The 12,929-nt window shown below is 37.5% G+C and overlaps 1 protein-coding gene across 5 annotated transcripts in view; it reads left to right on the top strand.

The window, feature by feature from the left end:
* The window catches only part of KAT6B (lysine acetyltransferase 6B), a 118,313-nt gene that overhangs the window by 55,232 nt on the left and 50,152 nt on the right, over nucleotides 1–12,929 (top strand). For all 5 annotated transcript variants that reach the window (XM_056352035.1, XM_056352034.1, XM_056352033.1 and 2 more), the window contains exon 3: nucleotides 7,155–7,263. In XM_056352035.1, the coding sequence (XP_056208010.1) occupies nucleotides 7,155–7,263 (109 nt within the window). The remainder of the gene's footprint in view (nucleotides 1–7,154; nucleotides 7,264–12,929) is intronic.

Raw genomic sequence — 12,929 nt, 5'->3', positions numbered from 1 at the left:
GAGAGCTGTGTTCAAGTGGGATGCATCAGGTCCAGGGAGACAGATGATGTATTTTCCTGTAAGAGCTAGTTAGAAATTTCTCTCCCAGAGTATTTTAAACATGCAAGTTTGCATTGTAGGCTTGACCATATTTTTGAGGCTGGGAAGGAAAAGGCAAGTATTTTGTACCTTGGACTGTCTTCTCAGAACTGCCCTTGAGCTGGCTTTTGCTTTGTGCTCTCTGAGTGTCTAGGTGCTACGTTAAGGTTTGTAGCAGGACTGATGTTTTCACGCTTCTGCAGTAACAACCTGTCAGCATGTTTTTACCATTATTTTGAATCGGTGTATACTTTTTACCATGTGATACCTATGCAGTACTGTAGAGCTAACACGGGATCTCTTGGACATTTGTCAATAATAAGCTGTCTTAAAATCAAAGTTCAGATTACCTTATAATAACTAGTTTCTGAAAAATGGTGGTGGTTTTTAGATGTGGAGAGTAAACTTTTTTTTGTTCACCCACAGAATGGTTGGAGTAGGGGGATTGCAGCTGAAAGCACTCATAATACCTTGCCTTGCCCATGGCCAAAAGCAACTGCTTCAGTAGCTGAGTCTAGAAGTCGGACCTGTGGCTTACTCAGTTTTTGGTTTTCAATACTAATTTTTAAAACACAGTATTTAGAGATGCTACTGGTGGTAGTTCTTGTCCAAAGACTTCTTTTTTTTCAAATACAGTGTGATGGTTAAAAAGAAAAGAAAAAAGAAAAAGTACATAGCCCATGAATGTGCTTTGTGAAAATGTAAGTGTTCTGAGAAAGCAAGCTTGCTGTCTCTGTCCCCTCTAAGGCTCTAAATAGTTAAGTAATTGAAGTAGTCTGAAGTTTGGGACCAGAACAGTGGATCCCTAGTGAAGGATATGGCAATTTCCGTTTTCATTAAAAATTGTCTCTGTACCCTGTTAACCCTGAAATTACTTGCATGCTGCTTGTATTCATAGGTTAATAGAGATGCAATATTTGTGTATCATGCATAAGGATGTGTCTTCCAGCAAGTTGTCAGAGGATAGTGAGATGTTTGTGAAAAGGCATTGAGACACAGTTGCAAGTGTAAATAGTTGAGGGTTTTGGGTTACTTTTCAAAGTAAATTAAGTTTCTTGGGACTGTGCATGAAACTTTTCATTTCTTTTGAAATGAAATGAAATGAAACCATAATTGTGTGTACACAGCTAATGCCGAACAGTTTTCAGACAATCTGTTTAAAGCCTCAGAGTGCTATAGCAATGCAAATAGTAATCTCCTTGCTTTCAGTGAGATTTACAGTTGTAGGTAACTTGGCATACTGAAAAAAAAAGACTTTTCAGGACTTAACAATATGACTTTTTGGGGGTTGGGATGTTAGAACGTGCTAAATGCTTTAAGAGTTTCATGGGAATGGTAACTGTAGTCAGATGAGCATGTCAATTCCACAAGCACAGAAACTACAGTAGGAAAAAATTGTGATGTTTGGACCAGAGTTTTGAGACAAATTCTGGCACAAGGTAACAGAAGTCCAGCTGAATTTTTACCAAGGGTTCATTTTACGCAGTAGCAAAACCTGTTAGTTTCTCAGAATAGATAGTTGTGATTCATTAAAATAAACAACATAATTTACTGGTTGCATAAATTACTTCTAAGTCTTTGCTTCAATATGGCAACTGCTGTAGTGTATCCAAATACTAAGACTATGTTGTTGTTTCTAAATTAGTATGATTTTTGTGTGGACCAATCTCAGGGTTTGCAGTATGCATGAAGGCTGTGAGAAAGCAGTGCCGATAGCGGGTCCCTAATCTTTGAGAACTTGTAAACTTTGCTACGTAGTTGAAATTTGTGGTTGTTTGTTATGGGGGGTGTGTGTGTGTGGTTTTTTTTTTTTTGTTCAATGACCAAATACTTCCTGAAGTTGCCAAAACCAGTATTTTTTGTTATTTACCAAGTCTTTCTCTGTAGGACAAACTTACTAAGCATGGTTTTTCTTGTCGTTTTCTGAAGTGACTGAAACAATGACACTATAATCAAAATACAGTGTGCACATTTTCATGTAATTTTCAGTGAAAGCAGTCTTAAGTGTTAGGATAAACATTAGCAATTATTGTCTAAAATGGGTGTAAAACTGTAAATGTTGTGAAATTACATTTGGGGGGGTGCTTATTCTAACATAAAGATTGGGGTGTAGGGGAAGAACACGAATTTTTAAGGTAAGGTTTTGCTGTAGCATCCAGTGTTCCACTGACATCTTTGGCACTCTGAGTCCTTACCAGTCGGTGGACATGGGGCTAGCATCCTTCTTAGGCCTGAAAACCTCACAGTATTCCTTGGGTAGGCTTCCCCCCCCAATTGCTGCAGTAACCCAAATCTGGAAACACTAATCTCTGCTCTTTAATTCCTGGTCTTTCTGCTCTGCCAGATGTTAAACTTGGATGATATTTTAGATTCTTTATGGTTGAATGATGTCACTCATGCATTTTCTTTTTTCCTTTGTTATGCGGGTGGTTGCTCTTCCTTACTTTTTTCTACTGTGTGTCAAAAGCATGCAGGAGGATGAGCTGTGATGTTACCTTTCTCCACCTCACCTACTGCACCAACCTGCAGTCTCCCCTTGCCTGCCACCCCGCCCGCCCCTGATCCCATGATTTATTCTGCTGTTTGTGCATTCCTGCTTTACATGGTGGGCTAACAGCTCAGATATCTTCCTTCTGTCATCACTCAGGTTGAGGTTATATAGGCATGCTGAGGTGAAATCATTAATAGATGTGCATTGCCCTCCCAATAAAAGGCAGTCACTTTCAGACCTGGACATCTGATGGTCTTCAGTCTTTCTATATGCTTTAATGACAGGCAGTTGAACATGATACTTGTTCCAATAATTTGGTTGTTTCGTGGGGTCTTTTGTGCAGCACAAAAAAATTGTAGGCTATGTGGTATACCACAACTGAGCAGAAGACCTTGCTTCTTCCTTTATCTTTTCAGTGGCCTTTTTAGGAAGGTGGTGCATTTATGAGATCAGAGCATGGGTTTATATAATGCCTAAAGCAGAGACACTGACTGGGGCCTGCCAAATAGCCTGTGATACTCGTTTTAGTAAGCCAGTCTCTTGATGATGTACCTGCATAGCTTTTCTGGTTCACGCAGCATTTATGACAGTGTTCTGATCAGCTGCAGTCGGTGGTTGTTTATAGGAATAACCTGGCCTCTGCATTTTTGCCTGAAGGGAAGGGGAGATACATTTGAGACTTCCTATTGTGAATGTTAAAAATAATGTCTGGTTTAACATTTGTGCTACGTGAGTAGCAGGAGTAAATAGGTATCTCCTACCAAACTGTCAGCATAAACTAATACAGTCTGTTTAGAACTAATGATATTCTATATTTTACAACATAATCCTTTCTTTCCTACTTCATGTAGGAAACTGAGGATGTAAACTTGGGCAGATGATCACAGTGTGTGCATCACAAGGGTTTCTGAGCCAGAATTACTCATGGCAGTAAAAATACTGTGATATGGTTCTTGGTTTTAATGCTGTTTAGAGGATTGATGCATTGTGATGGTTAAATGTATGATCTTTTAAAGGATTGATTATGATAGTTGGACGTATGATGCTTAAATAAGTATTGCTTAATTTCTAATTGGGAGTTAAAAAACAGCTTTACAGGTGCCGAGTTGATGGTCTGTTATTGTTCTACAATGTATAATAATTTTTTTTAAAGCCTATTTCTTGACTGCTTTTTGTGATGCTTCAGTTATTTGATGCAACTGCATGTTGGCGTAAGGTATGAATTTTCTGCAAATTTGCCTTACTACAATTGGAAATACAGTTATGTGAACAGGGCAGCCTTTTAAATTTGGTTGTACAAATTCTAGTGACCTTGAAAAGTATACCCTTTTGAAAGTTGTAATTTACCTTCTTCCCAAAATTAAAGCAAAGAACCATTCTTCTCATTGATTAGGCCTATTGAAGAAATAATAGGTCTGAATAACATTGATCCGGTAACATACTGTCTTCAGTGACAGAGCGGAAGCCGTATCTTTTAAACTTTTTGTAAATCAATGTAATTAATATTAAATGAAAAAATTATTTTCCTTTTAAACTGAGGTTGAATAACAAGAAAAATATTTCTAGTTTTTCTGGTAGAAAATACTGCAGTGTTGAATAACTGGCCGTACTAGTTCTGTAAGAGGTGAAATGGATTTAACCTTCCTGGTGACTAATCATTGCTATATTTCAGTACTTTATTGCTATACTTCAGAAGATACACGAGTGATTAAGAAACGATACACAGGTAGGAGATGCATTTCTGTTTGGATTGTATTCTGACCCAGTCAAAAAAACAAACCAACCAACCAAAAAAATCCAAACAAACAAACAAAAAACCCCCAACCAAACAAAAACACCCCCAAGAAAACAGAAAAAAAACAACCCAAACCCCACCTAATTTATCCTAGTTGAGGCAGTTGTAAGCCAGAAATAATACTACCAGTATGAATATAGTTTTGCTTTGACTGTGCAAGCTAAAGCAATATGAAACTATATTTTGTTTACTGAGCTGACAAGAATGTGTATTTAACTTTCAGTAGCTCAGAGATCAGACTCAGTAATATAGTTATTAATGTAAATGGCTTCAAAATATATACTGGAGCCTGTAAGTTTTTTGAAAACTTGTGTGTGAAGTGATAGGATTTGCAAGATTTCTATTATTAGGTTTGGTATGGGAACATCAGTCTTTGTAGCCCTGAACTGCCAACAACCTTTGTCCTTTATTTTACCTTCTGTTTAAAAAAAAAAAAGGGGGGGGGGGGGGGGGGGGGGGGGTTGAAATAGGGAACTAAATGAATGTTGGCTAATGGCCATGTCTTTTCCTAGAGCAAGAAAAAAAAGAATCCTGGAAAGATAAATGAGATTGCGGACCTGGATTTGAATGATATGTGATGTTTTGTAAATTATTTATCAGAGCAAACCCTTTCTGAAGTGGCTAAAGCACTGTTATATCAAAGAGAGAGAGAATGGTATGGTTGTCAAGAGGAGATTTTTCTACTGGATTCCACTAAAAGACTAATCTTCCTTTTAAAATTATCTGTATTAAATTTTAAGTAGCAGTTAAGAAGTGTCCACAAGATGCTGCAAGTGAACAGTTGTGTTCGGGTAGCTCTGGGCCATTTTCCTGATGATGATGATGATGATTGGTGTAGTTTATTTTTTTTAATATCACTTCGCTCCAAATACAAGTCTGTTTAAAAGTATAATGATGGAATGGATACATTGAATTACGATATCTTACTGGCAAGATGAGTAAGTAACACGTTCTCTTTTATTTCTATATGCATTGTTTTTAACTTGCCAGTGAAGAATTCTGCAAGTAGTTGGCATGTCCTTTCCCACCTGTAGAAACATTGATCTCGTTCAATGCTGTCCTGCCAAAACAGTCAAAGAATATCAGTAATTTTTTTAAAAAATTTTTGCAGCATGACTAAATAGGAGAACTGCCAGTTTTATAATTTCAACAATTACTTTTGTCCAGATAGTAATTCAATATTTCAGCTGTCCATATAATCCATAATGGTGGTTTTAATAGGACTAAGGACCGCAGATGATGTTTGCTCCTCTTAGTTACAAGAAGGCAATAGTGCGGTTCCCTTCTGTAGTTTATGGAAGAGAACAAACATCTCCACACTTGCAAAAAGTATTAGTCTCTGGTCATCTTCTATATATATTCTTTGGGGTATAAGAGTACGTCAGTGTCCCGATAACTGGATTGTGAAGAGATGAACAGCGAGCAGACCTTCTGAAGGCTAAGCTTTCAGAGAAAGTACTATGCCTCAGGCTATGTTTATAGGGGAAGTTCTTGTAGGCTAGGGTGAGGATACATGTGCTCCTCTTGTCTGGGTAGGGCAACTTTACCTTGCTGGTGTCAGTATTCTTTGGAATCTGCTACCTGATTTAAGATGATCCTGAAGCTTAATAAAGTAAACCTAGTTTCAGTATTTCTGTATTGCATTGTGTTGAGGTATAAGGGCATATCTCCATGGAACTGATGCCTTGTCAAGAATACCCTTAAAAACAAGCATTCCCTACTTCCCAGAACTGTAATGAGACACAGATTAATTAGGTCAAGTGAAGACAGTCTGTCAGCTTTTGTGACATAGCCTGGAAATGTAAAAATTGAAGGTGAAACCAACAAATAATTACTCTGATACAGAAAATTAATGGCATTGCTTAGCTGAATCTGGAAACCATGGATTTGTGGAAAAGCTGGTAATTTTTGAGTTGTTGCGGTGCTAGCTGCTAGAAGCTAGTCTGGGAAGGTAAAAGTATCCCACCTGAAGCAAGAGTTGTGTATCATTCTGTTGGTTTCAGATCTGTTTACAGGTAAACTTCTGTGTAGCCATTAATACATGAAGCCTTTGGATGATGCAGGTAACATGAAAGCTCTAAAACTGCAGAAACTGCTTTGGTGTATTTGTTCTGATAGTTTGTCACATAGCAGATGAGGAGGATCAGGAAGTAAATTTGTATCCATTCTTAAGTCTTTGAAAAAGGTTCTGTGTCTTGGTTCCAGACTTCGAAAAAATTGCATGGTTTTTTATTCTGTTTATGTGTCATAGCTGATGGGACCCATCAGACTGGAAAGGATAACTGTTAATCTGTTGAATGTTATCCTAAAATGGCATATTTTCTCAGATGTGAGTTGTGTTGGATGGAAAAGTAATAAAAGTATGTCTTATGTTTGAGAGTCTTTGTAAAAGTTCCTGTTTTCTTGTGGACAGGAGCTATATACTAATGTATAATAAAGACCAGTTTGCATCTTAATCTTTGAGCACTACTGCATCTTGAAGAACAAGTGATTGTGTTCTGGAGTCAAAGTTGTGTGTTCAAGAATAGTATCCTAAGTTCTTACTTTGCCTCATGTTTGTTAACCACTAGTCTTGGAGAGGGTTACATGGATTAGTACACAAGGTTGTTTATTATGGGCCAAGTTAACATTTATGAAATAAGATAATAATTTTTGTTATTCTAGAGTTAGTAAAATGGATGTATGTCTTAATATCTGGTACAACAAAATGTCAGGTAAAAGTGAAAGAAAAGATCACTGAGGCTTTTTTTCCCCCCTAGCTAACTCTGTCTTATTTATTTTTAAATCTAGCCACGAGCTGATCCCATCCCGATATGTAGCTTTTGTTTGGGAACGAAAGAGTCAAATCGTGAAAAAAAACCAGAAGAGCTGTTATCTTGTGCAGACTGTGGCAGCAGCGGTAAGTTGGCTGACTTTTTAAATACTAGAAATGTTTCTGTTTAAGTTTGGGTGTAAGGTATTAAAACTGTTTTAGATTTCTTAATGTCATCCTCTCTTTAGACATAGATTGAGAACTGAAACAAAGTGGGGGATGGAACTATGTTTTTTAACTAAAATTTTGTCATCTCAGTAGCCATGAATGAGATAGGTGAATTCACCTTTATGCCAAAAGTATAGATCTGCTGAGTAGATTAATAGGGGCACCACACTTGTAAAATACAGGTATTCTGTTACTGTTTGGGATCTGTGTTTGATCTGAAAACTCAGTTCTGCCTTGTGACATCAAATGATGGTCAAGAATTTTACTTGCACGGATTTGCAACATTTCGGAAGCTGAGAAATAATCATCATAATAAAGACTGTGTAGCAGTCTTTGCTGTTGGCCTGTCTTATGTATCCAATTCATTTTTTTAAATAAAATTATTTTGTTACTCAGGTGGGAATTTGAATAGTATTTCAAATAACATACTAAAGCTGTTAGGCACCTGCTACTTGTCAGGCACAAGAGAGCGATTCTCTACTGATCATATATACATATATATATATATATGACCTTGCTCCTGTGTGTTGCAGCAGTTCTTGCAGATTCTATGTGGCTGTTCTGAAAGCAGGTGCTTCCCTTAAAGTGAGCAACTAGGTTAATTTGGAAAATGACTATACTCTAACGTACTGTATGCATGCTGTAGCTTTGTGCAGTGTTTGTGTACGGATGATACCAAACGTATTCTTGGCCTAGGTTATTCCTGATTTACAGAGGGATTTGGCTAAAAAACTTGGGCGGATCTCTTCAGCAACTCCATGCCATAAAGCTTTTGTTTGGCGCAGCTGTAGCATTCTGGATGTGAAAATGATCAGTTTAGCTATTCTGAAAAAATCCCCTGTGGAAAATAACATTATGCTGGAAGAGGAATTATTTGGTTAGTGTAGTTTGTCAGGTGAGTGGACTGCTTTTGTTTAGCTGTGCCAGTAAGAAGACTTTTGCTTCCATAAGCTTACAGCTACATTGGGAAGTACTTCTGGTAAAGCTTTGTGATGTAGACCATCCCATCCCAGCTCAGAGATGAAATACCAGCGCTGCTTAAAGTCACAAGCTGCACCATCCAGCTGCTTGCTGCTACCCCGTTGTGGTGGCACCTGGTCACATATAAACTGGATTGAGGGACAAATGTGGTTGAAAGACAAGTCTGATCGGAAAGACAAGTCTGATAGGTTTCCCAGTCCAGTTCACTGCAGAGCTGTACCAATTTATATGCCAGAATGAAGAAGAGGGAAGTGCTCAGGAGGGAAGTGAGTAGAGAAACAGTAGGGTCCGTGTAAGTCAGTGCTGCTTCTGAGAAGGCTGGAAGTGAAAATACTGTTCTGATGTCTTTGCCTTCAGAGTCCACGTGTGTTATCGTTTTGTAGGTGTGCTGAAGATAGTCTGTCTTGGGTATGGTGATAGCTGCCTAAGTACTGGAGTAAAAGCAAAACGATGCGGATCACAAATGTGTCTTCAGTTAATCAGGATATGCTCTTGATTGTGTGCTTCTGAATCTGTCGCCCCAGACAGATACTTTGTATTTTAACCAATGTATTGGTTTTTTAGTATATTCAAGCAAATGATTAAACGGTGAAGTAAGGAAGTGGCTTTTTCACCCCAGTGTGCAAAACCAAACCCCATAGACTTTAAACTGTCTTCCTTCAATGGCTTACAGATTGACTGTATTTTCCAGTATGCATTCTAGTATTTGGATATTTAATAGGATTTGTGTTTGGCTAGAATTTAGTATGCAGAGTTTACATAAATCAGGTGAGCTTAGATATCAGCTATTTTTCTGTTGTGTAATAATCCCCTGGTATGTCTAAGATGCTTTAGAACTGCAAGTCTTGACTTTCATGGATCAGCTTCCATTTGAATTAACACTGATACATTCTCTCTGCCTCATTAAGACTAAATTATCTTTAATTAGTTCCTCAGATGTATTAGATAAAAAGAATGAAATGTTGAGACTGCCAATCGGATTGCTGGATGGTTAAACTTTAGCTACTGATGCCTACACTAAAATAAAAACCAATCTCAGTGCAAGTTATAAATAACAAAACCTCACTCAAGTGGAGGTTTATTGTAATTGGATTTGTGATTTTGCACATAGCAGTGAATCTCAAAGCTGGTCTTGCTGTCTAACAAAACATAAGAGAAATTGCGTGTTCAAGTATATTGTTCAGTTGATCAGAGATTAAATTGCAGTGCCCACTACTGGCACGTCTGCTCTCCTTAACGTTTTTGTGTGAGTTGCTTGTGTCTCTTCAGGTAACGCCTCTGCATTCTGAAAGCAGAAACTATCTGGATAGATGGGAATGTCATTGGTACTGCTTGTATTTTGTGGCATTTGGATGGTTAATGTATTTGAGTGGTGGAAATGGACCGCTGTGTCATGTTGCACAGGGTATTTTCTAAAGGAGTAAGATGAGGGATGTCAGATGTGAGAAAACAAATCCTATTACAAAAGCAAACACTCTCCTTGTTTGTTTTTGTGTGGTTTTTTTTTGTTGTTGTTGTTGTTTGTTGGGTTGGGTTTTTTTTTTTTGGTAGGTTGATGTCCATCCCTTGTCTGTCGGTCTGACATCCCATCCCGCTCCCCTCCCCTCCCTGCACCCGCCACCCCCCACCCCCCTTTCCCCTACCTTTTGATTTTGAAAAGTCAGTAGACTTGAGAACTGGAACTGAACTCTACTTCTGTTTTGCCAATTGAGTGGTGCAGAAGCAATTTTAAGAGCTGCTGCTGACAGATTTTAAAAGGGAGTTGGAAGTTTTAGAGGATTAAAAAAATGTTGAGTTACTGAGGAACTGTAATAGATGTTTTAAAAAAGGGGAAAAAACAGCTAAAACTAAGAATACCTGTGGTTACTGTCCTTTCAAACTAATAGTATGTTAGGCTGAGAAGACAAGAAGGTTACTGATGAAAATTGGATGGGGGGGCAGGAAAGCAGAACAAAGACAGCGGACTCAGGTCCTCAGGTCAAGAGGAATAGGGTCAGAAAACATTTGGGAAGGACTGTGCAGAGATTGCTTTATAAATGAGATTTAGGGTATGCTTTAAGAATAAGGGAATATGGGAATTGCCTTAATTGCAGTCTGTGGAAGGATGTTGGCTAGTTGCATGAAATTAACTGCTAAGAAACCCACAGGTGGAAAAACCTGCTATGTGCCCAAGGTAGGTGCAGTGATCCTCACTGCTTATAGCTAAAGTTACCCTAAATAAATAATGCTTTCTGCCTAAAAGGTCATCGAGCACAAAGGTTTTTTTGTGAACTGTCTTACACGTTAGTACCCAACATTTGTATCAAAGTTTAAAATAACTGGAGATATTGGCATATCTAATTTTAGCATTGTATGTAATTGTTGTCACTGATACAATACTTGTAGTTCAAAAAAAAACCAACCTAGTTGTTTTGTCAAACTTTTTGAAGAATATACAAGACCCAAATTTGCAATGAAGAAACAAAAGTGGGCAGATAAAAGGAGTTGCATTCGGTGAAAAAGGAGTGAGACATTCTGGTTTAACTTCCTGATCTCAACTATTTCTGCCAGATCAATGTATCACAAACTTTTAACATTTTCTTACTGGGATGGATAGGAATGAATTTCCAAGTGTTTAATTTTTAATAGCTTTATTTTAAAGTAAGGCTATATATACTCGTGTTGGAAAGTGCCAGTTTTCAAAGGTCTGAATTTCCAATGATCTGTTAAATGTGTGTGCTACATTAAAATATTGATGCTGCTGAGGTTTAAATGAAAGTCAAGTGATTGAACCGGGAGAAATTACCATCTGAAACACTTCAAACTGGAGTCTGATCAAGTGTTGAAAACCTCTTGGCAGATGCACCAGCTTCTGGATATGGAGAAGATAGTAACTTCTTGATTTCAGTTTAGATCAGTTAGAGCTGAAATAGTGCGAATTTTGAAGCCAGAAACATGCTTTCCCTCTACAGCTCTTTCAAATTTAAAGAAACTAGCTGTAAAATCACTGAAGGTCACAGAGACTCAATTTAACTGACTACAGAAATCTGTTAAACTACAAAAGCAGTTAAAAAGAGTCCCTTTTAAAAGTGAAACCAGTGTTGATTCACCACTTCATGTCTGGTAGACGTTACTCTCTACTTGTTACTGTTATGTTTGCACTTATGTTGATTTATGTCCAAAATTGAGTGTATTACACAATGTTAAAGAACAATACTGTATGGTATATTGAAATCTGAACATTTCTGTGCTGTCTCTGCTAGTGCATACCTAAATGACAGTAAAAGAGCATGGCAAATGCATAGCGATGACTACCATTTGTACTCTTCCAGCCTTTAGTTACTTGTGGCTCAAGGACTTGGAGTTGCAGGTAGAATCTTCGTATTTAGTACCAATGGATTATTTTTTCCTTTATTTTTTTCTCAGGTAATAAAATCTAACACTTAAGGATATTAACAAATGTATTTAGCTGTGGGGTTGCTTGAATGAGCAATGTTACGTTGGTGGATGACAGAGAAATAAAGTAACCCCTGTTAGACCTAAATGGTGCATAGTTACCAAGCCTTGAGAATGGGTGTTTCTTATGTTTATACTTCTTAGTTATTTACTTAAGGCAAAGTAAAAGTCAACAACTTAAATGACAAATTACTTGCTACTTGAAGTAAATCGCTTCTGTGCAGGGTAGATAACGGGAATTAAATGTGCTTATATGGAGGTAATTGGTGTATGATTGCACTTTAATGTGTTAATATAGTTGTTAAATCATGGTTGATGAAATAAGTCTTTCTGTGATATTGATTATTAATGTCAGCCACTCTAGAGAGCTTTTTTCTTATTTCTTAGCATGTATTTTTTAAACGAAGCACTTGTTAAGCTTCATTGAAGGGATCAGTGTAGCATTGAACTCAACTATGCAGTTAAAGAATATGATTGTCACTTTAAGTGCATAGTTGGTTTTAACCACAAAAATATTGTTTGTCTTAAATTGTATATTAGGAATCAAATGTCAATGTTTCTCCAATGTATTTGGTTTTGACATTACTCTTTCAATTTTATTGATTGTTCTTTACTAATAGATCACATTCCTGCATTTTATTTTGAGAATATGCTATGTTTACACAATTTAAGTTGTCTTTTAAAGTCCAACAAAAAGTGGATTAAAGCCTTGGGTACACAAAATAAACAGAAATAAAATCTGAAGTTTCTACTTACTGAGGTGGCTTTTATGTTGGTCGTCTTCGCCATTCATGCCTCAGAAGAGCTCATGCTCATAGCAAATGCTCATGGGTTAGCCTGTATTCTTTGGGATGGTTTAGCTCAGTCTTGAGCTGAGAAACAGCAGATGGAGAAAGTGTGAATCACCATGGTTAGGCCATTACCTAGAAGAAGGCACATATCCTGAGTGACAGTGAGAAGAAAGCATCCTTCATGTGCATCACATCTCTGCAGCCATCTATAAGTGCAGCATGGCATCAGGGATTCTTATCCCTCTGACAGCTTGTGGGTTCATGTTACTGATAATCTCTGAATATAGTACTGGTAAAAAGTGTTTCCCTGGGAAGGTTTATCCCTTCCTATTTAGCAGTGCTTTTCTCTTTTCTGGATTACAGGTAAGCTTTATTGAG

This window comes from Falco biarmicus, chromosome 9, assembly GCF_023638135.1.
Source record: "Falco biarmicus isolate bFalBia1 chromosome 9, bFalBia1.pri, whole genome shotgun sequence".
Lineage (NCBI taxonomy): Eukaryota > Metazoa > Chordata > Aves > Falconiformes > Falconidae > Falco > Falco biarmicus.
This window is presented reverse-complemented; position numbering and strand designations above follow the sequence as displayed.